Source organism: Emydura macquarii, unplaced genomic scaffold (genome assembly GCF_026122565.2).
Source record: "Emydura macquarii macquarii isolate MOO-44397 ecotype Brisbane River unplaced genomic scaffold, CSIRO-AGI_Emac_v2 contig_2636, whole genome shotgun sequence".
NCBI classification, from domain to species: Eukaryota; Metazoa; Chordata; order Testudines; family Chelidae; genus Emydura; species Emydura macquarii.
In genome coordinates this window covers 34,328,676-34,352,467 of record NW_027132773.1, presented here as the reverse complement: position 1 = coordinate 34,352,467, position 23,792 = coordinate 34,328,676, and the positions used below count along the sequence as shown (strand labels likewise).

At 40.5% G+C, this 23,792-nt stretch overlaps 1 protein-coding gene across 2 annotated transcripts; it reads left to right on the top strand.

Moving 5' to 3' along the window:
• Window positions 1-1,523: 1,523 nt before the first annotated feature.
• GTSE1 (G2 and S-phase expressed 1) lies at window positions 1,524-21,825 on the top strand. 2 transcript variants are annotated; one of them, XM_067564406.1, is made up of 12 exons: window positions 1,524-1,558; window positions 2,722-2,805; window positions 5,882-5,939; window positions 6,022-6,640; window positions 9,122-9,271; window positions 10,315-10,462; window positions 13,261-13,638; window positions 13,858-13,930; window positions 14,721-14,972; window positions 16,485-16,671; window positions 17,688-17,822; window positions 19,799-21,825. In XM_067564406.1, exons 2-12 carry the CDS (start codon window positions 2,727-2,729, stop codon window positions 19,880-19,882), a joined length of 2,163 nt encoding a protein of 720 aa, XP_067420507.1. In that variant the 5' UTR covers window positions 1,524-1,558; window positions 2,722-2,726; the 3' UTR covers window positions 19,883-21,825. The 2 variants fall into 2 exon arrangements, with proteins under 2 accessions (XP_067420507.1, XP_067420506.1); XM_067564405.1 differs by having other exon boundaries at window positions 1,527-1,706.
• The last annotated feature ends 1,967 nt before the right edge of the window (window positions 21,826-23,792 follow it).

Genomic DNA, 23,792 nt, shown 5'->3' with positions numbered 1-23,792 from the left:
GTTGGATTAGACATTGGGTCAGGGAGAGAGTGAGACTGATGCTGGAGTCCAAGGATTAGGGCAGAAATCCATCAGATTTGGCCAGTTGACTCATTTCCCAGACATGGGGGAAACTTTCAGCTTGTAGAAAGGCATTGTTTGTGTCATCTCGTTCATCCAGCCCCAGCATGGGGAACGTTTCAGTAGCAAAGTGAGGAAGAGACACATCTACAGCTGTGCTCCAGATTTCAAAAGTTGCCACTTGTGGACTACTGCTAACTGGCATACACAAGGGCTAGGGTAGCACAGCTGTACCGAGAGTATTGGGAAGCCATAATATCCTCCCTTACAACTTGCCCCTCTGTTGTGCCGAGTGGAACCTCAGTGAATAGATTCCCCAGTCATTCACCCCTCCTTTATGCAGCATCCACAACCAAGGTAAGGGGATGCTTTTGTGGGATCTGCTTGATAAAATACTGGATGTACATCACTTGTGGCCTTATGCAGTTCAATAAGCAAAATGTGATCCCTGGGGAGCCTTACCTCCAATACAGAGCTATGCTCAGTGGAAACACCATTTAAAGGGGTTTTGTTTTAGTAAATGCAGTACCACTGAAAGATGCTGATCTATTTGACCCATTTTTCACTCTTATAGTCATTATGTTGCCTCCATTACCATACCATCTGAGCACTGAAGCATCTGTAATGTATTTATTCACAGGTCACACCAGGGAGGTAGGGGGCTACTGTTACCCTCATTTCACCAACAGTGAACAGAGACGCTAAGTGACTTGCCCAAGGTCCCACAGGAAGCATGCCCCAGAGCAGAGCAGAGCAGAGCCTTTGCAGCAGAGTCCCTGGCTGCACCCTGACCACTAGCCCACTCTTCCTCTCAGCAGCTTGATTGCCACATAGTGCCAGCACTATGTGGCGGGGGCTACTGTCATGTAGTCTCCTGTCCACTAGGACTGAGGCCATGGATGGGCCATGATGCAGCAGGAGCCTGTCCCACTGCATGGGACTTGCACTGCAGGTGAAGCACTGTCTCCTCACAGGCCTAGTCTAGAAACCGGGCAGACTGTGCCCTGGCCCCTCACGCCTGGGGCAGGCTGACCTGGAGGGAGGACGAAAATGGGCAGCAGGGCCAGCGAGGCCCTCAGAGTACCAGGCCTGCCCGCAAAGCCTCACTTGTGGGGGCAGGAAGCTGTTAGGACAAAGAAGCGGGCAAAGAAAGACTCGGGTTCAGCAGAGCGGCTACACCGTCACTAGGGGCCGGACCTAAGGTGGAGGGAAAGTGGCGAGCGCCTCGCTCTGGTGCTGGCTGGGGTGGGGACGAGGGAACTTTACTCTTGGGGGAGCCTGAAGGAAACTAGGGCCAGGAGGAGGGACACAGCATTCCCCTCTCCGAACTACAAGTCCCACAATGCATTGGGTTCTTCTCGCGCCGCCACCCGAATGTCGTCGCCGTGGGTCACGAGGCTGCAATCCCGTTTTTAAACCTACCAATGAGGACGCTCAATCTGGTGTGACAGTTCGACGTCGCGCCCCTGGCCTGGCCGCGAGTAATTCAAATGTGCCGGTGCGCGCCGGTTCCCTTTCGGGAAGCCAACGGGGGGTGGTGCAGGCCCGCCAGGTTTGCAGTTTGCACCGCGCGCGCGGCCGGCCGGCGACTCACGGCAGTGACCCGGAGCTGCCCAGCGCAGCAGCGTCGGCGGGACGGTCTTGGGGTGAGGGTGGCCAGGGGGGCTGTATGGAGCCGGGGGGGGATGAGAGGGTGTGGGGAGGCTCCAGGTCGGGGAGAAGGGCCGGGGGAGCCCCGCATGGGCTCAGGAGCGGGTCGGAGGCAGGCCGTTCTCCCCCCCCCCCTCCCCCGGGTGGGACGAAGGGGCTTGCGAAGGCAGCCCGGTGTGGGGGACGCAGCAGCTGCGAGTTAGCGGGTATGGACTTCACGGCGCTGTTTGTCGTAACCGCTGTTAGAACTGCTCGAGTCCCCATGGGGCTGGGCCCAGGAGCGTGGGATCGCTGTGAAGTTAGCGATCTCGGCGATTTCTTTACACCCTGGGGAAACTGCTTGTAAGTGAGCCGTGACCAGTGTGTAAATTCTGCTAGGCCGGGGCCGATTCTCACTTACTTTGCTTAACTGACAGATACATTTGCTGCCTCTTCCCACAGAACTAAAGGAGTGTTCCCATCTTCTATTAAATGGACCAGATGTCATCTTGAATGTGGAGAGGCTGGCTTGATTTAGCTTTCACTACAACATACGTTTTTAACAATAGACTTAATATTAAAGTACCATGGTACTTAGTACTAATATCCACCTAGGTAACCCAAGGAAGCTACTTAGATTGCATGAATAGTTTCAACATACGTTTCTGTACTGGAGATAAAAGTGATTAGGGGCAACTTTGGTGAATTCTGATCTGTGTGCTAGGCTTGGAGCTTTGTTTCACAGAGCCCCCACCAGTGTACTTGTGAGTTCTTCAACACCATCTCATTTGAAGAGAAGGGAGACTTGAGATTTGCAGAATTTATGAGCCTTGCAGTCATTTGCTGGGCTCTAGTTGAAGTTAATTGATCCAGCTCTTTGAAGTTATGGATTTCAGAGTTTGCACTTCATTAAACTGCACCTATATGTGATTCCCTAAATGCAAACCTTGTAGCAAGTTGATTCCTGTACCTTCAAAAAATGCCTGCAAAATTAAATTTTTGAGACTCTTTTTGAACTATCTTATTTTGCAGACAATATGGAGGAAGGAAAGGAAATGTCAGTAGGCTGGTCAAGTAATATGGCTGAAGAAAAACTGGATGTTTCCAAGAACAATGGTAGGTGGAAAACCATTGTTTAACTATCTTATTATAACTTTTATCTAGAGATATACAAGCCTGAGCTACTTTTGGTACAGCTACATACATACATACAGCTACATACAAATGCTAGCTGTGACTGAGATAGCAGGCTAAAAATAGCAGCATAGTCACAGTGGTGCAGGCAGCAGCACAGGCTAGCTGCCCAAATACATACATAAGGTCTTGTACAGGCTTGCACTCGGGCAACTAGTCTGGGCTGCTACGGCTACACAGCTGTTTTTAGCATGCTAGCTCAGTCAAAGATAGAGCATGTATGTCTACCTGAGTTGGAAATTCTACCTCCAACTGCAGTGCAGACGTACCCCATGTGTTCTAATTATTTAAATCAATGACTCTGTTGCATCTCTTCCATAACCTGGTGTGTAAGTAGTGCTTTCATGGAAGGCCTGCTGTCTCCCACTAGTTAGATCTTAATGATTTTCTGCAGACCTCTATAAGAGTTCCTTGAAACTCTGGTAGTCTTTGCTATGTGTGGTGGTGGCGGCATTGTAATCTCCCTCCTGTTTCTACTCTGAAGTCTGCCCTAGCAATTTCTTCTTTCCCACATCCCAGAGTTTGTCATCCATCAGCTTAACTTCCTTGTTAACTGATGTGAATACCTGATGCTTGACATACTTGTCATTCTCATTGGTCCTTCTAACCCCTTCAGCTGTGTCCTTGCTTCTTCTGTTCCTTCACATGTTCCATTGAATGACTGGAGAAAGTCACGCTCTCATGCAGGCCTACATTATATGTTTATTCCCTCTTGCCACACACCATCCTTGGCCGGAGGTTTCTGCTGCTCCTCTTCTTCAGATTCCCATGTCTCTATCTTAGGCACTTATCACTTTAGCATGTAAGGGCTAGATTCACAAGAGCACTTAGGTTCCTAACTGCCACTTTTGGCACCTAAATCCCAGAATCAGGCCCCAATGGGATCAGGTGTGTTTTAAGACATTTGTAGGCCCTAGGCACACTTGCCTTCGTAGGCCCCTCGACTGAAATAACTAATTTGATTTTAAGCTATTAATAAATATTTTTTTAAATAAAAATAAAAAATGATATATAAAGAGATTTTTCGTAGGCCCTGAAAGTTTCGTAGGCCCTAGGCACTGTGCCTATTGTGCCTAATGGATAATACGGCCCTGCATGGGATTCATAGAACCTCTGCTCAGCTGCCACCAAACCCTTTAGGTGCTTGTAGGTGCCAACTGAGTTCATTTTTTCAGTAAAAGTTCCCTAAGTGCCTGTTTTTTCTGCCTCTCAGCATGAGCACTGGAGCCTTACTCCAGGCAACCAGACGCTTAAACTCCAATGCAATGCACTAATCTGGAGGAAACAGGGTGGACTGATTTAAATCATGATTTAAATCACCAAAAGAAAATCATTGATTCAAATCAAGTTTCCCACTGATACTTCTTCACATATTTCTTAAACAATGGTGCAAATCTGATCACTAAAACATGTTAATTTAAAACTCAGTACAGCATTTTACAACATCTAGGAGGGTATGCTTTGTGTAATTTTTTAGATAACTTGATTTTTATTAATTTAGGAAATAGTACATAATACTCATTACTTGTGTCAAGCTGCGGATGCCGCAGCAGTACATTAGGAATGGTAAGAACTAAATCACAAACACAATAGCACTTCTGTTTTATTAAACTAAATCTTAAATGTTACATAAATGTTTCACATTTGCAATTGTAGCAGTCTCCTGAGTTGCCAGCTGATGGCTGTCCTTAAACTTTTTTTTTTTAATTTTCAAATTTTATTAACTCTAACAGACAAGTCATCACAACACTAAACGTACGCTGTCCTTAAAACTTCTACAACTCTCATCATCCCCACTCCCACTGTCATTTGTATTGATAGACTGAAACAGAAATGAGTTTTCCTGCTTTTTCAACTCCCAGTCAATTTCTTAGCTTTGAATGAATGATATCAAATGATAAAAATATTCTCTCTACCTGCAGAGGAAGCTACTGCTGTGAAAAGTAGGCTTAGCAATTGAAGGAATTCCATTTCAAGGTGCCTGGCTAATGATTTCCACCAATTCAGGGGAGTGACTTTGTTCAAAACATCATCAGTAAATGTACTATTTAAATGGGTCCGCTCCAGCCCTGAAATTTATTATGACTGGCATAACTGAGAAGTGATTTTGAGATGCCCATGGCAGCATCATCTTCAGAAGTTAGGCATCTACCTTTGTATTTGGGGTTGAGACTGTTCACAAGAAAATGAGGTGGTTAATGCTTGATCCATTTGCTTCTTCATTTCCTGCAGTTTAACTTTCTGGTGAGGTATTTCTTTCTTCAATGTCTCTTGACGAGCCTTCCAAATTTCGACAGCATCAGCAATGAAGCAACAATTTCTCTGAAGTTTACTGAAGCCTATATCCATAGCCTTAAACATACTGAGCATATCCTCTATGTTCCTCTTTAACAATGCTATCCAATTCAACAACAATCCTATCCAGCCTATCTTTCTTTGCACATCTGACTTTAGTCAGCTGAGGAAGAGAAACTGAAAGCCCAGAACTTTCAAGAAGCAAGAGCTGGTAGTTAGGCTGGGCAGACTAGAGCCATTATCTCATTTTTATGAGATTATAAGTGTAGGTTTAGCATGTTTGTGATGAGATTTAATTGTAACTTATTTTTTAAACGAGAGAGAAATTTAGTATTTTATTGATGGATTTAAAAAAAAATCCAAATTAAATTTAAGTCCAATTTAAAAAAAAATCATTGATTTTTATCCACCCTGGGAGGAAGATAGGAGAGAGGTCAGTTAGGCAAAAGAATGCCTAACTCTTAGCCCAGTGGTTAGGAGGTGGGCGACCCACAGTCCAAGTCATTCCATCCACCTGAGGAGGAAAAGGGATTTGAACAGGATCAGCCACCTCTCAGGTGAGTGCCTTAACCCCTGGGCTATAGGATATGCTGCTCATGCTAAATGGCAGTGTAGTTATAAACATACTGCAATGCAAATTATATTGTGTAAGTCCTTGTAACTACAGCAATAGTCACAATTAATGAGATTGTTATACTTTCAGACTTTCTCCTTCTAACTGATGAAAAATTTGATTTTGACCTTTCACTGTCTCCTGCAAGGTAAGCTAAGTGTTTAACGGCAAATACATATTTGCAGTGCAAAGGATTTTTACAACATCTGATTATCATGTCTGTCTTACAGTGGAAATGAAGATGAAGTTTTTGTTGGACCTCTTGGACACAAAGAAAAATGCATTGCTGTCAGTATTGAAGCAACTAAAGGTGCTGAAGAAGAGATCTCCAGAACCACTGATGATAAGCTTATGTGGAGTCCTCCTACTGGAGAGAAATTTGTGGAAATTTTTAAAGAAGCTCACTTGTTAGCACTGCAGCTCGAAACTGGCAACAAAAGTGAACAGAACAAAATCACTCAATCAGAAGGACCAAAATCCAAGGGTATAGAAAAATTTGTGCAAGAATCCAAGTCAAAACTAAAAATCTTTCAAAAAGGAAACCTAGAAAAAAGCCCCAGGGCTATTAAAAGGGAGACCTACTGTGTGTGGGACAGCCCAGTTTGTCAGCTGCCACCTTCATTTCAGAAACATTCAGCGTTAACTGTGACAGGAGTTAACAAAACATGTGCCCTTCAAACGCCTCCAAACACATCTAGTCCTGTTAAAATCCATAAATCTCCTAAAATATTTGTTTCACCTCTACTCCAAGAATCGCAAACTAATGAAAAGAATAAAAAGTCAATAAGCAAATTGCAGACTAACTTTTCATCTGCTCTTGGAAAACGCAATCAGCTAACATTAGAAAAGGTAAAGAATTTTCTTCTGAACAACTTAATGCTCAACAAAAACCATGGTTGTCTTGAGATAATGGAGTGTTTAAATCCCCTGCAAGCTTTTAACAACCTTCTTTTTTAATGCATCTCTCCACTGTTTGAGAGAACCTCAAAATAGGAAACTACACAAGGGGCTGGCAAATGTTAAAAATATGCCTTCAGTTTAACCTTGAACTTGTTATACCAGTGCTAGTGGAATAGTAGTTGTTAAAGTTGTGGCTAGAACTGCATTAAGAAGTCACTGGGTGTTTGTTTGTTTTTTTTCCTCAATTGACTGAATTTTGGTTTTTACATTTAATGCTTGCTGATGTTCTTGACTCCTATTTAAGTACTTATTGTGTCATCCCTCTGGTAAAATTATTGCTGTCTTTGGAGATTTAAGTGCCAACAGGTTCTTTACTTACTTTAAGCTCTCTTCAAAATTGATAATAGGCACAGCTCTGCAGATATGGCAGTAATAACACTTTCTAGTCTTGGTACACACCTTCAAAGGCCACGTGCTGTTCACGCACTGGCTTTCCTATCGAGGGCATGGTTAGCCAACTATGTAAGACTAAGGAGGACCTAGCTATGCAGCAGTACACTAAAGAGCTGCTCTTATAGGTTAGGGGAGTGATAGCTGTATTAATCATCTGCCATGTACATATGCCCTGTCCATGTTGGTTTTTCTTTCCTTCCCCTTCATAGAATCATACGGCTAGAAGGGACCTCGAGAGGTCATCTAGTCCAGTCCGCTGCACTAATGGCAGGACTAAGTAATATCTAGACCATCCCTGACAGGTATTTGTCTAACTTGCTCTTAAAAATCTCCAATGATGGCGATTCCACAACCCCCTTAGGCAATTTTCCAGTGATTAACCACCCTGACAATTAGGAAGTTTTTCCTAATATTCAACCGAAACCTCCCTTGCTGCAGTTTAAGCCCCTTGCTGCTTGTCCTGTCTTCAGAGGTTAAGAACAACAATTTTTCTCCCTCCTTGTAACAACCTTTTATGTACTTGAAAGCTGTTGTCATGTCCCCTCTGTCTTCTCTTCTCCAGACTAAACAAACTCAGGTCTTTCAGTCTTGCCTCATAGGTCATGCTTTCTAGACCTTTAATCATTTTTGTTGCTCTTCTCTGCACTTTCTCCAAGTTGTCCACATCTTTCCTGAAATGTGGCGCCCAGAACTGGACACAATACTCCAGCTGAGGCCTAATTAGTGGAGTAGAGTGGAAGAATTACTTCATGTCTTACTTACAACACTCCTGCTAATATATTCCAGAATGATGTTTGCTTTTTTTGCAACAGCATTACACTGTTGACTCAGATTTAGCTTGTGGTCCACTATGATCCCCCAGATCCCTTTCTGTCGTATTCCTTCCTAGGCAGTCATTTCCTATTTTGTATGCGTGCAACTGATTATTCCTTCCTAAGTGGAGTATTTTGCATTTGTCCTTATTGAATTTCATCCTATTTACCTCCAGTTTGTCTAGATCATTCTGAATTACAATCCTATCCTCCAAAGCACTTGCAACCACTCCCAGCTTGGTATCATCTGCAAACTTAATGGCATAGAGAGTACACTTATCTAAATAATTGATTAAAATATTGAACAGAACCAGACCCAGAACTGATCCCTGAAGAACCCCACTCATTATGCCCTTCCAGCATGTCTGTGAACCATTGATGATTACTCTCTGGGAATGGTTTTCCAACCAGCCTTGCACCCACTTTATAGTAGCGCCATCTAGGTTGTATTTCCCTAGTTTGTTTAAGAGAAAGTCTAGGCTTATCTAGGGCTATGCAACCAGCAAGAGATTCCTCCTCTCTATGGGCACCACGGAGGAGGAGGAGGATGTTGGCTCCCTTCTCCTGAGCAGGAGGGTGAGGAACCTTGACCATAGGCAAGGGGTGGGAGAACTTCTCTAGAGTGCTCCTTACTTCCCCTTTGTCTCCCCTCCCATAGCTTTGATATTCCTGCTGGCAGTGTGGCCCCCTCAGATACTAATTGGAATAGACTCATGGGCTGTGCAGTCTACAATTGTCATGTCTAGCTGTTGGAGTCAATCAGGGAAGAATCCTCTGGGTTACTGGAAAGAAGTGTTTGTGTTTGCATTACATTATGCCTACAAATGAGGGACCTGCCTGCCTTAAAATAGGTAACAGCCACTGCAGTGTCTGGGGATGAGCATGAACTGAAAGAGCCCATAGAAACTAAATTAAAGCCAATTTCAATAAATGGGAAAATAGAGTTTAAGTTAGTCTATGCTGGATTTAACTAATATAGAGTCTAAATAAGTTGAAAACTTGGGATTTTTAATGCCTAGCAAACCACATATTGGTAGATGCAATATGCTTTTCTGTTGGCTGGTATACAAATATGCGTTACTGAATAAACCAGCTTATACAAAATCTTCAGAGCTACTGAAATCCTAATAGCTTTCAAATTAAATTTAAAAATTGAATCTTACAGCCAAAACCAGGGAAAAAACACTTGAACAGTTTGGGGTCATCTGAAGACCTTCTTTCGGACAAATCCAGTGTTGCTTCAGATGTATGTGACTCATCATTCAATGGCAGCTCATCATTACAAGACAAGCGAGTTCTTCCTGCACAAAGCAAGGTAATGGCAAGTGTTAATATGACCACATAGTGAAAATATTCATAGAGTACTGGTGACTTATATATATAAAAATGGAAATGACAAACCTAGCCTTTGGACTTCGATTTAATGACATAGTCTTTGTCTTATGATGGATTCAAGGTAAAGCTTCTATTCTACAATTGCAATTCTTGGGGCAGGGAAATGTAGATAATAGATCTCGTAGGAGGCTTGTGCATCAGTCTTCACTCTTTATGGTTACCTACTATGCTACTTGGAAAGAGTCATTTTTGTAGCATGCGAACAGAATAGCAGTGACTCTGTTTACATCAGAAGTCAGATTCTAGGAACCATAGCACTACAGCTAAGTACTCATATCTACCAAGAATGGGGCTAACCTGTGGAATATAGTTTCTCAATATTTAAAAAACTTATATAACATTGCATGCCCCTTTAATATTACCTATGCTGATTCCCCCTCCCCACCCACAAGGAGCCTGATCTATTGGCAGTGGATACACGTAAATTAAATATTGGCTATTCTCACCAAATCTGACACTAATGGACCAGTCTTAGTTATAACAGTCCAACTTGCTCAATCACGGTCCCTAATATAAGAATTATAATAACATGGGATATTGGAGGGCAGTGGGGAGGAAGATGCCTAGCATCTCAAAAATAGCATTCCAGTTTACTGTCCCATTAATCATTTCTACATACTTAAAGAAACCATTTTAAGGATATACTTCAGCTTGAGGAAGAGAGGACACCACAGAGTTAACAGTCAATTTGCCAGACCTAGCCTATTCCAGTTCTACATAAGAAGTTAGTACCATAAAAATGTGTTGCTTTTTTTTTTTTGTTTGTTTTTTTGTTTTGTTTCCCACCAATCTTTTTACTGTAACTTCGGCATTTTAAAACAGGATTATAGAATTTTTCCCTGGGACAACTGAACTCGGAGAACAATAATGCAGAATGATGTAGAAAACTAACTGATGAAAATGATGATGTGCTTGCTTACTGTCTTTTGGGCAGTTAAATAAATTAGATTTCTTTTTTCACAGCTTGGGTTAAGGAAGACACAGTTAAAACCTCCTAGTGCAGTTAATGGTCCTCTAAGAAGGAACACCTCCTCTTCATCGTCATCGTCCATTTCCAGCATGAACTCCAGTTTGAATTCAAGTTTGTCTGTCTCTCCTATAGGGGGAAATGGTAATAATTAGCAGAGATGCAGCATACAAATCACTTCAAACTTAAAGTAACTAATGCGGATTTATTTACCTGTGGGTTCCAAAATGTGTTGGGTGCTGTCTGTATTTCTTGCTGCTTCAGAACTCTAGGCTGTGTTTAGGGTGGAGTTTGTAATATTGTAACTGTTTTGGTCCCAGGATATGAAAGACAAGGTAGGTGAGGTAATATCTTCCATTGAACCAAGAAGGTGTAAGATCTCAAGCCACATAGAGCTCTGTGTACTTTCCACCAACAGAAGTTGGTTCAATAAAAGATATTATGTCACCCACCTTGTCTCTTTGGGGTTGTGAACAGGTGAATAAAACTTCATGTAGGCTTGACTTGTAGCACTTGAATTAAACCAGACTTTAGCATCGATGAGGCTAATATCTACAAACTAGGTTCTAACACAATTACCCGGTAGGCTTCTCAGTGATGACTACTTAATTTTTTTTTAAAGTTCATGAATGGTTCTTTTCTGGTTAGAATTATGTGTAGCCACAAGAACCTCTAAATGCCTGAAATAACATCTCATTTAGAGAACAAAAAACATGAAGTAGAGAAAGGGGGGGATGGGAAAGTCTGTCAATTATTCAAGCCCTGTTCTCCCTGCGTCCCCCCACCCAAGCCCTAAGTTTAACAGTAAAATTTTACTCCATTGCAAACTCAAATAGTAATATCACACTGTAGTCAAAGCTTTATAAGGACTTATTAGAAATGGACAGTGGAAAACAATAGCTTATTGATCCATTGTAAAATATGACTAAAGCACAAATCTCTAACATGATTTTGTATTTAAACATTTGCTTATCATGAAAATAGAAACAGCTATTGTTCCACCTGATGAGTGTCAAGAGCTGGATGCCTTTCTGAACTTCCTGTTTTCAACTTCTGTATTGGCTTTTTACACTAAACAAACGAGTGCCATGGCTCTGTTCTCTGTCCCTACTTGTAGTTGTGTACTCTGTTTTTAATACATGTAGGCAGGCTGTATTTCTTGTTAAAATTAATGACAAAACCCTAGAAATCACACTGCTGCCCAACTTAATTAGTATTAAGTCGTAGTTTTTCCCTAGACTTAACTTGCATATGCTGTTATATCTTCTGTAGTAATCCAAGATGATGATAAAATGCACTGTACCTTAACAATTATTTTAGACTTGTGACCCATCTTATTTATATCCCATGTGATTTTGTGAGTGGGGGGGGAGGTAAAATAAATTTTGTAATATTACTAAATTCATTAGTAAACCTGCAGGATATAATCAGATCTACTTCTGGCATAAAATGTGACCTCTGTAAAGCGATTGACCCAATCTTTAATAAGAAACTGATATCTTTAAAATGAACCAAAAATCGACTTGAAGAAGTATATGGATAATATATGTGGCTAAACTACTTATTTATCCCAAACAAAATGAGTCTCTGCCCTCAGTTGCTCAGTGAAAGTGGGAGAGGAACACATGCTCCTAATTTCTTGTGAACTAAAAGGACCACTGTTTGAAGAAGTGAGGAGAAGGAAGTTTTTTTGGCATACATGATTGGGGAAACACTTCAAGTGTAGTGGCCTGAATGAGAAAACACTGAGGTCTTTGAGAAAACTAAATTGTGTTTTGGGGGGAGGAATGGCAGGGTCGAGGGTCCAAAGAGAATGGTGAGTGACCAGAGATGAACTATGTAGAGCCTTGACAGGAAGAACAAAACAACTAGCCCTGTCAACAATATAAAACCGTACAGATAATAAGGAAGTCACTATTGGGAAATATAATGCAAAACTGTACTATTGGAGGACACTGTTCCCATGCTCCAATGATTCAGAAGTTTAATACTTTGTTTTTAGAGATTGTTCACTTCTGTTGGCTGTGGCACCTATATGACCCTTACACTATGTCTAGGAAACCTATTCAATAATACACTTCCTTTAAAGGGTTTAGAAAATACTATGCTAAGCTTGTTGTAGCTTACTTTTTGCCCAGAGCCTAAAACAGGTCCACACTACTTACACTTACCCTGTGGTAAAGGAGCACTTAGCTGCAAATTTAGTTTTTGTAAAAACTTGTCTTGTAATAATCTATGCGTAATAAGTTTAATAAAGCTTTAATTCAATGGGGAAAAGTTTTAAGTATTTTCAGGATGGATTTGCAACATGTGTTAATAATGCAAATGACTAGAAATTGCCTAAACAAAGGCAAAACCAATTAGTCTAATTGAAAAACTAAGATTTGAAGTGAATAAATAGCATATTGAAACTTAACTTTTTTAAATTATAACTTTTAAATACCCTTAACTAGCATAGGTAAGGAGACTTCATTGACTTTCCTTTAAAATATCTATTTCAGGTACCTGGGCCAACTGTTGAAAATGCAATTTATACTTAAATATAACTATAAAGAAGGCATATTTAAATGCCTCTCAAAATACCTTACTCTTCTTGCTTCAGTTGACCTGGAAGTTGACATTCTTAATTGTGTCAAGGTGACTTTTCTGAAACATCAAAGACCAATAACCTCTTTGTAGACTTTTCCTACAGTTTTTGGCCTTCTAGAGTTTCAAAACTACTGGTTTAAAAAGTGGAAAATTTTGAAACTTTTAAATTGTAAAAACTAAAAAGTTCAGATGCTTTAACACCTATCACAAATCACTGCATAATGTTTTCATCTCTTCAGCTGCACTTGCATATACTTAGAATCTCTTGTAATTAGTTAAATATGCCTTGTAACCAGTTGAGGGAGAAACCAGTAGCAATTCAGAAGTGTAACTATTAGCTTTCTATTTTTCAGCTAAATCAAGTGTGTCTTCAAAAATTTCTGTGACCAGCTCCAAACTTTCATCTAGTACGAAGAGACTGGCTCTGGTTAGACCTATCAGAGTATCATCTGTGCAAGCTGTCCATTCTGATGTGTCCTGCAAGCAAATAAGATCAGCCAGTACTCCCAAAATATCTACTGCTGGGAATGTAGCCAAGTCTTCAGCTTCTGTGACAGGATCCCAAACTCTAGCCAGTGGAATTCAGAGACTGGGCTCAGTTCCTAATCTGCAGAAGATATCTCAGCAGAATAAAGATGGAAGTGTGGCAAAAGGAAACACATGCCCAAAAGCCAACTCTAAAGTTATATTCACACCTGCAAATCAGATTAAGGCCCCTAAGAGATGTGGAGGTAAGCACACATTTTTGAAGGCTTCTCTGTGTTAACTTGGCTGTTAAAATTAAATTTCCCTGAACACTCCTCCCACTATGTGCCAAGAGTGAAATTTATCTTTATTTGTATATTGTTCCAAAGCTGTTGGGATGGAATGAATCATGTGATTTGAAAGTGTTATAGTTGAAACCTAAACTAATATAGTTACTGTTATTATCTATTAATATTTTTTCTTAGGTACATCACCAGAAAATATATCATCAAAAGTAATGGAGCCAATCAGGCTATTATCTTGTGGCACATTTGGAAGGTAAAGCAGTAATTAGAACTGAACAGGTCACTTGCATGTTCTCTTAAGTATATCTACCTTTTGAGAATGTTGTACCGAATAACTATGTAACCTGAATTTTAAAAGTGCAGTCCTGGATTTTTTTTACAATAACTGAGATTTCTATATTCTCCTGGTGACTTCCAGATTATTCTGCCTTTCCACAAGTAAAAATATTAAAACTCACCCTGGGATGTGAAAATCAGTTTGGCTCTCCTAGGATTGGGCAACATTAAGACCTAACTGGAATTCATTGACAGTTCTGATGTTCAAGGGAATAAAATCAGCTCTCAAATAGCAGAGATACTTCTGCACTGCTAATGAGGTGGTGTTTGTTTGGGGTTTTTTTTTGTTTTTTTTGTTTTTGTTTTTGTTTTTAAAATAGTCAGCTCTGCATATACTCAGGAAGCAAATCTATTGAGGGCTGTTTTCACATATCTGTTCACTGTTAGAACTACACTTCAAGATTCTGTTACATTGAGTGCTCTGCTTCCTCTTCTGTCTCAAACTAATCTGGAATTTTCATAAAGTGAAGCTTTAAAACGTCTGATAACAGAAATCTGTAACTGATCCTTAACAATGATGTTGTAACCAGCTCCAGCGTAATACAGCAATCCACTTTTAATGTTTAGGTTTAGTTATCCTAACACTTTCCAAACTGTTTGTTCGTAAGTCTGTTTTATATTATTTCTGTTTAAGTAGTTTTCATAATGAAGTTGTAACAAATTTCTGAAAGCTTCCAGTTAAATGTATTTTGCATGTTTTCCTCTAGCGGTGTAGCTGTCTGTAGTCCTGTCAGACCCTCAGAAGACAAGGCTTTGCAGAACTCTTCTCCTAGTTCCAGGTCCATTGTAATTACTCCAGCCAGTATAAAACATTCTGCTCTGCCTACACCCACCAGTCGTCATATCTCAGGAATTCCAAAAATGACTCCTAAAACTATGCCAAGATCTGTCTCCTCTCCACATTTTATGTCTGTTCGTCAAGTCTCCAGTGTGTCCACCAAAAGGACTCTTGGAGCTGGGTAAGATACCACGGGTGTAACGTGGCCCTATTTGTCTATTAACTCCCATTGACTTCAGTGGGGGAAGGGTTTCATCTCAGATGTTCAGACACTGTACCTTAGCTATCCTGTAAGTGATTTCGTGTACTGTTGAGTAGAAGCATGCTCAGCTAACTAGCAAAATAACACAGCTATACTTGATGGCTCTTTCCAACTTAATTCTCTAACATGGTTTGGTTTGTCTAAATCCCTAAACGCAGAGGGTAATGTTAGACTCTCTTGTAAAACTAGTGAAGATAAGCACATCTTAATCCATTACTTGGCCACATCTTTAAACTACTATGAATCAACTTGAATTATGTGCATCATAGAACTTGTATCTGAGGAATTCTGCTCCTTACAGGCCTCTTACTTGACACACTGAATAGAAAATAATTGCAGAAGTAACTTTGTGTTCCAACACAATGACGCTTTCAGCTATGTGAAAGATAATGCAGGATATAAACGTGATAATTTCTAGATAAGAAAAGCAAGCAAGCAGTTAAGTCAAATGATCTACTGTTGTTTAACAAGTTACACTTTAAGGTGTTGACCAATCTTATGCTGTCACCATTATAAAATCTGGGATCCTTTAGAAGAGGCCAAGGATTGTATTAAGACCGAACTATTCTTGCTCCAAGAGGTGGTCTTTCCATGTCATAGTTGAGACAGTGGCTAGGCAGCATGGAGAATCTTGTGGTGGTGCTGCCCATTCTGTACCTGTTCTGTGTAGAGGATGCAGTCTTCTCCATAGCTGTCATCTTTTTCATAAGCTCTATATATACAGCTTAAATTAGTATTTATGGCAATCTTGTCAGGTGCTGGTACCAGAGAGTAAAATTTAACCTTATATTTCATGTTGTGCCCGAATAAAACCTTTTTGTTCCAGTATAATTGTGTGAGAGATGTCAAATAGGCACACTGTTCCATTACTTCCTCAAGCTACAAGTCCAAAACGCTCTTTCTTCTGGAAATCATCCCCTTTCCCATTATCCTCCTGATTGGAGGATTCCGAAGTTGCAAGCTTAACAGTTGGTCCCTTTGTTTTTCCCTTCACCAGGGATTGGACTGAACCAATTCAGTGACATGCAGTATCAGCATTTCTCTGGTACAGCAGTCTCTGCGTAAGCTTCCAGAAACTTAACTGAAAATTTTCAAATGTGGTATCCTAAAACTATCCACCAAATATGGATTGCCTATTTTGCTTGTACACTGTAGACAACTTTGACTTGTCTATTTAAATTGTAATTCCTTAGAGCAGGAATAGTGTCTTTTTGTTATCTGGGGTGCCTAGCATGCTTTAGAATAATGAATAAATAAGACCTTACTTTCAGACTGAGGGTACACACAAAATGGAGAGAAATAAAGCAAACAAACGGCACTCTAGCTTTTGTAGGGCAGCTAAATGACATGAACCTTACCTTGTTTATACTTTTTAATAGTAATGATTAATGAACACCTCTTAAATGCTTGTCAACATTTACTTTCCCCCAGTTCTAAACAGGCAAAGGAAACCAAGACACAAATGTCATCATTTGAAGATGATGACTTATCTCCTGCACCTATGTTACCTCTTACACTTGTCTTTTCACCAGAAAAGACCTCAGAAATAGTACAGAATGAAATACAAGAGGAGACTGAAATACAAAAACAGCCAGCAGAGGGAGCACAAATTAATGAGGTAGGTAAACTGAATCAATTTTTCCCTCTTATAAAAGTTGCCATTGAGTGAACTGCATGAAAATGTGAGCTGTTTGCTAACTAATAACTTTCTCAAATTTTTAAGTGAACTAGATCTAAGCATACATGCACCCTCTAGTGTTTGCTTATCATACATACCACTGGACTACTTTTTTCATTGGGATAAATGTTTCTGGAAAACTAATTTCAAAGTCACCTGCACAAATAATTGCAGGTCAAATTTAAATATGTACTCCCAGTTATCTGCACTGGGAAGCCCTTGAGTATCTATGAATCCAGTCATGAAACACAATACCATGTGGAGTAATTCCAGTTGCAGTTATGTAGAATACCTTTTTTTGAACAGTATTGAATGTCTGTAGAGAACTGTCCTGATAAAAAAGTCTAAACTAATACTGGCTGAAACATCAACTTGTTTGGAGATGTCAGGCATAGACCAAACTAATGACTGTTCATTGTACATTAGTTATTTTCTCTAGTATCCTGTTTACTGAATGCTGGAAATTTGCTGTGGTTGGTGTATGTAAATACTGGATAATGACAATCAAATTGGATCAGTATCAGTAAAGCTAGTAATCTTGCAGAACTGTTTCTTTGTCAAAATGTCATCAAGTCACAATTGTAAGTAGATGGTTAAAACTGAATTTAAAAACTGAAATATGAAACTTGAGAATATTTTTCAAATATGATTTAGCATTTTACCATCTCATTTCTGTGAGGAGCATTCTTGTCTCTCAAATGGAAAATGGACACTGAAGTTAAGTGACTTCCTTTAAACCACATTGTCACTGGCAGATTTAGGATGAAAATGTGGAGTTTCTATCTCCAGATCCACCACACCATGCTGCCTTACTTTTAGGATGGTCTACATATAATCTACAAAACTAAGAGTGATGCTTTTTGTGGCTTTTTCCTGTAAGTCAATAACTGACTCGCCTACATTCTTTTGAAGGAAGCACAATAAATAGAGGAAAATAAACTATTTACTATTTTTAGGTCTTGCTGGTAGATATTGGAATAGATGAAACTCCCATCACTGCTTTGAAATGTGAAAGTCGACCTCTCATTGACCTTTCAAATACTCCAGAAGTGAATAAAGCTATTCCACTAAAACCTACTGTGATAGGACAGGTAAGGTATCCCAATCTTATCTCAATTGTTTGTTTCGGTAAATGCATAAAAATAGTGCAAAAAAAAATTGTATGTAGAATAGTTCCAGAGGGATAGCCGTGTTAGTCTGTTTTCAGCAAAACACAGAGTTCTGTGGCACCTTAAGGACGAACAAATTTACTGGGGCATAAGCTTTTGTGGGCAGAAATCCACTTGCATCATGCATCTGACGAAGTGGGTTTCTGCCCACAACAGCTTATGCCCAAATAAATTTGTTAGTCTTTAAGGTGCCACAGAACTCTCGTTGTTTTGTATGTAGAATAGTTATTTCTCCCCTCTAACAATGTATTATATGAGTGCTATGAATCACATTGCAGGGCAACACCAGCAAGCTCTTAGTCCCGGATTTGCCCTCAGAAATGTGTGTGGTGTCCAGAAGGGGCTGGGCAGTACAATACAAGCTCATATAAAATCTGTCATTTCATTAATAGAAAACATATGAACAAATCTTGTTCTCTCAAATGGTGTTTCCCAGATATTTAAATTCAAACACACTGGTTTAGATAATACAACTACAGAATATCTACGGAAAGATAAATTTTAAATGATTACAATTAATGAGGCATAAAAGTCAGAATTGGTTACAAAGAAATAAAAGGTAAAACACAACTAATACCTAACAGGTAAGTGAATTCAAAGCAAAAGGTTTCTCTCACCACATGTTCTTGCAGTCCTATTAGGTGAATCCTTCCCCAATCCAGTGATGCTTCCTTTGTCCTTCAAGTGTTGTCGATGCCATGAGTAGAGATGAAGGGGGAGAGAGAGCCTTTGGGGCATCCGTTCCCCATTTTTATAGCTTTCTGTAAAAATTCTTTGAGGATCATCTCCAGCTGGGGTTCAGGAAACCGAAAGTCTGTGGAGATGTGAACTTCTAGCTGTTTATTTGCCAAGATGGAAATTTCTCATTCAGACACTTTTTCTTGCCCAAGAATGGCTGCTTAACCAAATGATAGTCCATTTGATTTTGTTGATACTTGGCTAACGCTTCAGTTTGCCTTTTGTCTTTGAGGAACCGGTTTGTGCCTGCTTTTCTAAACCTGGAATATGTCTCAGTAATGCTATACAATAGAATCTTATAACTTTACATACAACGTTGCAACATAATGGTCAGCATATGAGTTTTCAAATGATACCTCACAAGGCATCCTTTGTATAAAATCCATTATAGCTTTGTAAAAAGGGTGAATATTGGGATGCAGACTGTCACAGTGAGGGGAGGGGGGACAGGAAGGACGCATTAATCTCTCTGGCATCTCCCAATGGCTATCTGAGGAGGGGAGTGACCTACCATCCTGGCTTTTGTGAATCCGATTCTTAGGCAGCTCCTCTCTTTGTTTTGTACAGGAAACCTGAGTACCTAATTCTGACTATGAATCCCAGTGATTTTTTTTTTAACTTTCTCCTAAGCTCCTAAAAGTTAGGTGGTGTGATGTTCACTGTTACAACATCTAATTCACAAAAGACTTTAGCCCGAAGACTCAGTCTTTGTGTGTTTTTTGCATGAATTCTTAGTGTAGCAAGAAAACTAGAAATCAATATCAAGTAAAATAGGTCTGACTTTTTTTAAGCTTGGGAGCTAATTCGATCCTGATAGACAAGCATTCTTTGATACCTCGGATGGAAGTCTTTGGGGCAGACTTCTTTTGTATGGCACCTAGCACATCTGGTGCATCCGGGTGCTATAATTACATTTTTATAGTTGAGCAGAGGCTCTGAATTGAACATCTAAATGTGGCATAGGTGTTTCTTTTCAGGCACCTGAAGAAAAGAATCTTTGACTTAACAGTTCTGCCGACATTCTTGAAGTAATTGCACTACAATTAGGGTGATTGGCTGCAGTTACCTTTGTTCCTAGTAGTCTTCTGTGTAGATTAACTATTTGTCTGGCCAAGATACTAGCTAAAACTTATGTGACTTCATTAATTTCTGTCTTTCAGTTAATAGATTTGAGTTCTCCTCTTATCACTCTGAGTCCTGAAGTAAACAAAGAGAATCTCGATTCCCCTCTGCTGAAGTTCTAAGCTGCACCAAAAAATGCATTTTGGCACTGGCATCTGCGATCTTGATTTGATGTATTAGCCATATTAATAGGACTTTGTGGAGTGAATGATAATCATGCAATAAAATCCCTTTAAAGTACTGGATGTAATGTGTACTGACAAAATGGAATTAGAAAAACCTGTTCAGCGAATCCAAATTGGGAGCACTTTGTTAATGTGACTGTCTTCATGCATTATTACAGATCCATATAGTTTTTTAAAAAAAAATGCTGAATGTCTGCTTTAGTAAAATTATTTTAAGTCTAATTATACATAACGTCAACCTTTTTCTAAAGATTTGCTAGTAAATAAAATGATCTGAAGTACTAAAATTAAACTAAAAATTAAAGCTACTAGGATAGTTGTCTTTGTATCTAGTGGATTTTAATGGTCTTTATACGTATGAAAGCATAGCAAGTCTGGAAATGTTTTTGGGCCAACAAATGTTGCATGCTAATGGTGTCATGAAATATTTCAGGAAGCTAAAATTCAATAAAAGCAGCTGGGTCTAATGGTGCATTGGCACATAATCAGGATAATGTTAAATGTGGTAGTGCCATAATTTTGCAAAGTGCCTTATATAACTTGAGATGCCTGTACTGAGCCTTTTTCTAAAACCTATTTATAAAATGGAGAGAATGGGATTAGATTGAAAACTGCATTATACTAATTTTAAATTCTGATAATTTCAAGGTAGGGGACGTGCCAGGAACAGCTACAACGAGGTCAGCTGTAGAAAGCAAGGTGAAAGATGGCATTTGACAAGGTCATCTAGTCCACTGTATGAGATGTCATTTTAGATGTAGGAAATGGTATGAAGTCAAAAATAGGACATAAAATGGGTAAAATACCTGGCTCTTTACATTTGATGCGCAAGATAAAACGAGAAGTCTGGTCTTACCCTACTTTTTGCTAAAGGTCTTGCTTGGAGGACCCGAAATGGATTGAAAGCTTTTTAACCCTTGTAAGTGGAAGAGGTGTGTTTGTGCACAGGCCCTGCGCTCTGTTTTCTAAGGTAACACTTCCCCCTCATCCTGTTTAAACTAAAAAAAGTTAGCAAAAGTTGAAGACAAAGCCTGCTATGAGCTGAATTGTTCAGATTAAAAACTGTTAAAGGGTCTACAAGACTCCTGGTAAAGCCCTGGGTTGATATGACTAGCTGAAAGATTCTAGAAGTGGGAGGACACTTTTATAGTTGAAATCACTGAAGCTGCCTTACATTGACTTAACTGTGTAGCGTAGACGAGGCCTCAGCCTCTTAGGGCTTGGGCTATAGGGCTGTTTTAACTACAATGTAGACTTCTGGGCTGAAGGTCAACCTCTGGGACTATGGGATGGGGAAGAATTCCAAAACCTATGCTCTAGCCTGAGCATCTACACGGGAACTGAAGCGCTGCATAGCCCAAGCCCTGTGAGCCTGAGTCAGTTGTCACAGGCCCGCTATGATGTTTAATTGCTATACAGACATGCCCAGAATGGCTGATAAGACAGGGTATTGTTCCTCCAGCAGTAAGGCTGCAAGTAAGAGTCATCAAAGACAAGGTTCATTTGCTACCTCTGCTGTTGTTTTTGTCCCTTTCTGTGTGTGTGTACCTTCAGCCATCTGCTTAATTCCAGACCCTCTCAACTGTGTTTCCCTAATACTCTCTGAAAGCCTGTCAGGGTTTTCCATATAAAAACAAACCAAGGAAATTTGTCAAAATAAGTCTTAATATTTTCAAATGCTTTAACTATCTTTCCTGCACCCTTAATAAAAGGTTAAAAATACGTGGTGGTTGTTGCAATGGGTTATGTAACTGACCAAGGGTTCCATTAATCTACCTCTTGATGGGCCTAAGACACCCCCTTTCTAATGCAATAGTTGCAAATGTCTTTCAAAGGACTCCTCTTGTAATTTTTATGTCTAAACTTTGTTTGTATTTCACTCCAGTTGAAAAGCAGAGGTGAAGGATTACTTTGCATTGGTTTATTTGGAAGCACATGAACCGAAAACCAGTGAGACAAGTATTCATGGAGATTTTGCAATAACACATAGCCTTTTCTTGAAGGTCAAAGTACCTTACAAGTAGTTTCTATGCCAGGCTATAGGTAATATAGCCTTGTACCACTGGTAAAGGGAGATGCTTGGGCTGTGCCAAGGTCACACTGGCAGAACTGGAGGCAGAAGCTAGGGATTCTGACTACCTAGTGTGTGCTCTTAGTTCACTCCCTCACTCTATCTACCACCCCTTGACTTGGTGTGTTCCGCTAGAGAAATACCAAACCCAAACTGATTCATTCAAGCCTGCTCTTGCTGTTACTTCCCTATGAAGACTGTTCCTGTAAGTCTTTTTAAGGCTCAGGTAATGAGATTTTTTGTAAACAGATTCCAGAAGAATCTGAGCAGCCTACAGGAAATAGAAGTATTTATTGTAGCCTTTTTCTGCTGAAATCTCAAGTTTTAGGCTTGGGTGAAGCTACCAAACTTTGGACACTGGACATAATTTTTATCTTAGCAGGAACCCTTCTGTTAGTATGATAATAGTTCTAGTACCACTCCCATGAGAAGAGCAGACCTTCACTCACCTGGGGCAATATAATGCTGCTTACTCTATAACAGCATCTACTACTCCTATAGCAGCCTCTGGCACTCTCATCTATAGATGGGTGCAACAAAGTGTGTGTGTGGGGGGGGGGGGCCTCAGCCCCCAGCTCATAAACACTACTCCAAATTCATGGGTGCTGAGATCACTGCTCCCAGAGACAGCTGGTGCTCCAGCTCTCTCTCTGGGAGGTATGGACCAAGAGCACTGTGACTGGGGTGTCTTACAAGCTGAGACTGCAGGGGTCTATGGCTCCCCCCATGGGTGATGTGGGGGTGCCCCATATGGAGTTTGAAGAAGGGGGCTGTGCCCCCATTGAAAGACCTTGAGCACTACCCCATTTAGGTAAAGTTCAGACCACACCCTCCCATGTACTGTGGTGGCAGGGGGGGCTGTAGCCCCAGTCCGGTGTAGTGATGTTCTCGCCCATCCCATCCTTTGGGGATGGTACTGAGGTGGTGCCATGGCCCTGGTGTGTAAAGCTCCTGGTGGGAGTGGGGCAGCCTGCACAATAGGACTGTGATCTGTTGAGCTTGCAGACCATGTCCCCTGAACCCATCCCAGCAAGAACCCCTCTGCAGGGATGGGGAGCAGAAATGGAGCACTGCTCTCAGCTGAGATCTAGTTTGAGATGGAGCGCTGTTGTAGCAGGGAGAGAATTAGAGAAGAGGCTGAAAGGCCCTCACATCTCCAGCCCATGAAGATGGAGCAGAAAGCAGGAGCCCAGAACTAGATAGGTGGGGGCCAAGGTGGCAGGAAACCTGGGTCCCCTCCTTAGGAAATTTCTGGTTGTGTCCCTACCTATTGAGTTTCACAAAGCTCAATCTTCCCCCCGTACCATCAAACACCTACATGAAACTGATCCATCATCACCTTGCCCACTCCTTCAAACATCAACACCATCCTCTAGCTTTCTCCATGCTATCATGTCTAACTTGCTCTGTGAGGCTGCATAACTCCCAGTTTCTGTGTAGGATGAGACCTTTTGAGAATTCCATCCCCTAGAGCAGGAGTTCCCAAACTAGGCTGCAACACAGTCCTGGGTGGTCTGCTGGGGCAACTTCATTCTCCAGTCAAGCTCTTAGTAAATCTTTAACTCCATATGACTCATGTAATCTAAGTAAAAGCTATATAAATGTAATGTTTTGAGCTGTACATGTTGGGCAGAGTATAGAAAAAACTTATTTATTTAAAAAACCAAGCTGCAATATGTCAAGGTTAATTCTCACACCTACAATGGTACATTTAACTGCAAGGTAACCTAGCAACATACACAGAGCCCAAGCTATACAACTGTAAAAACTGCAAAA

Bases quoted from the DNA above. Each gene is read 5' to 3' on its own strand.
- GTSE1 (XM_067564406.1), top strand. From the start codon at position 2,727: ATGGAGGAAGGAAAGGAAATGTCAGTAGGCTGGTCAAGTAATATGGCT. The intron at 2,806-5,881 runs GTAGGTGGAAAA...TTATACTTTCAG, and splicing joins GGATGTTTCCAAGAACAATG to ACTTTCTCCTTCTAACTGAT. The intron at 13,639-13,857 runs GTAAGCACACAT...ATTTTTTCTTAG, and splicing joins GGCCCCTAAGAGATGTGGAG to GTACATCACCAGAAAATATA.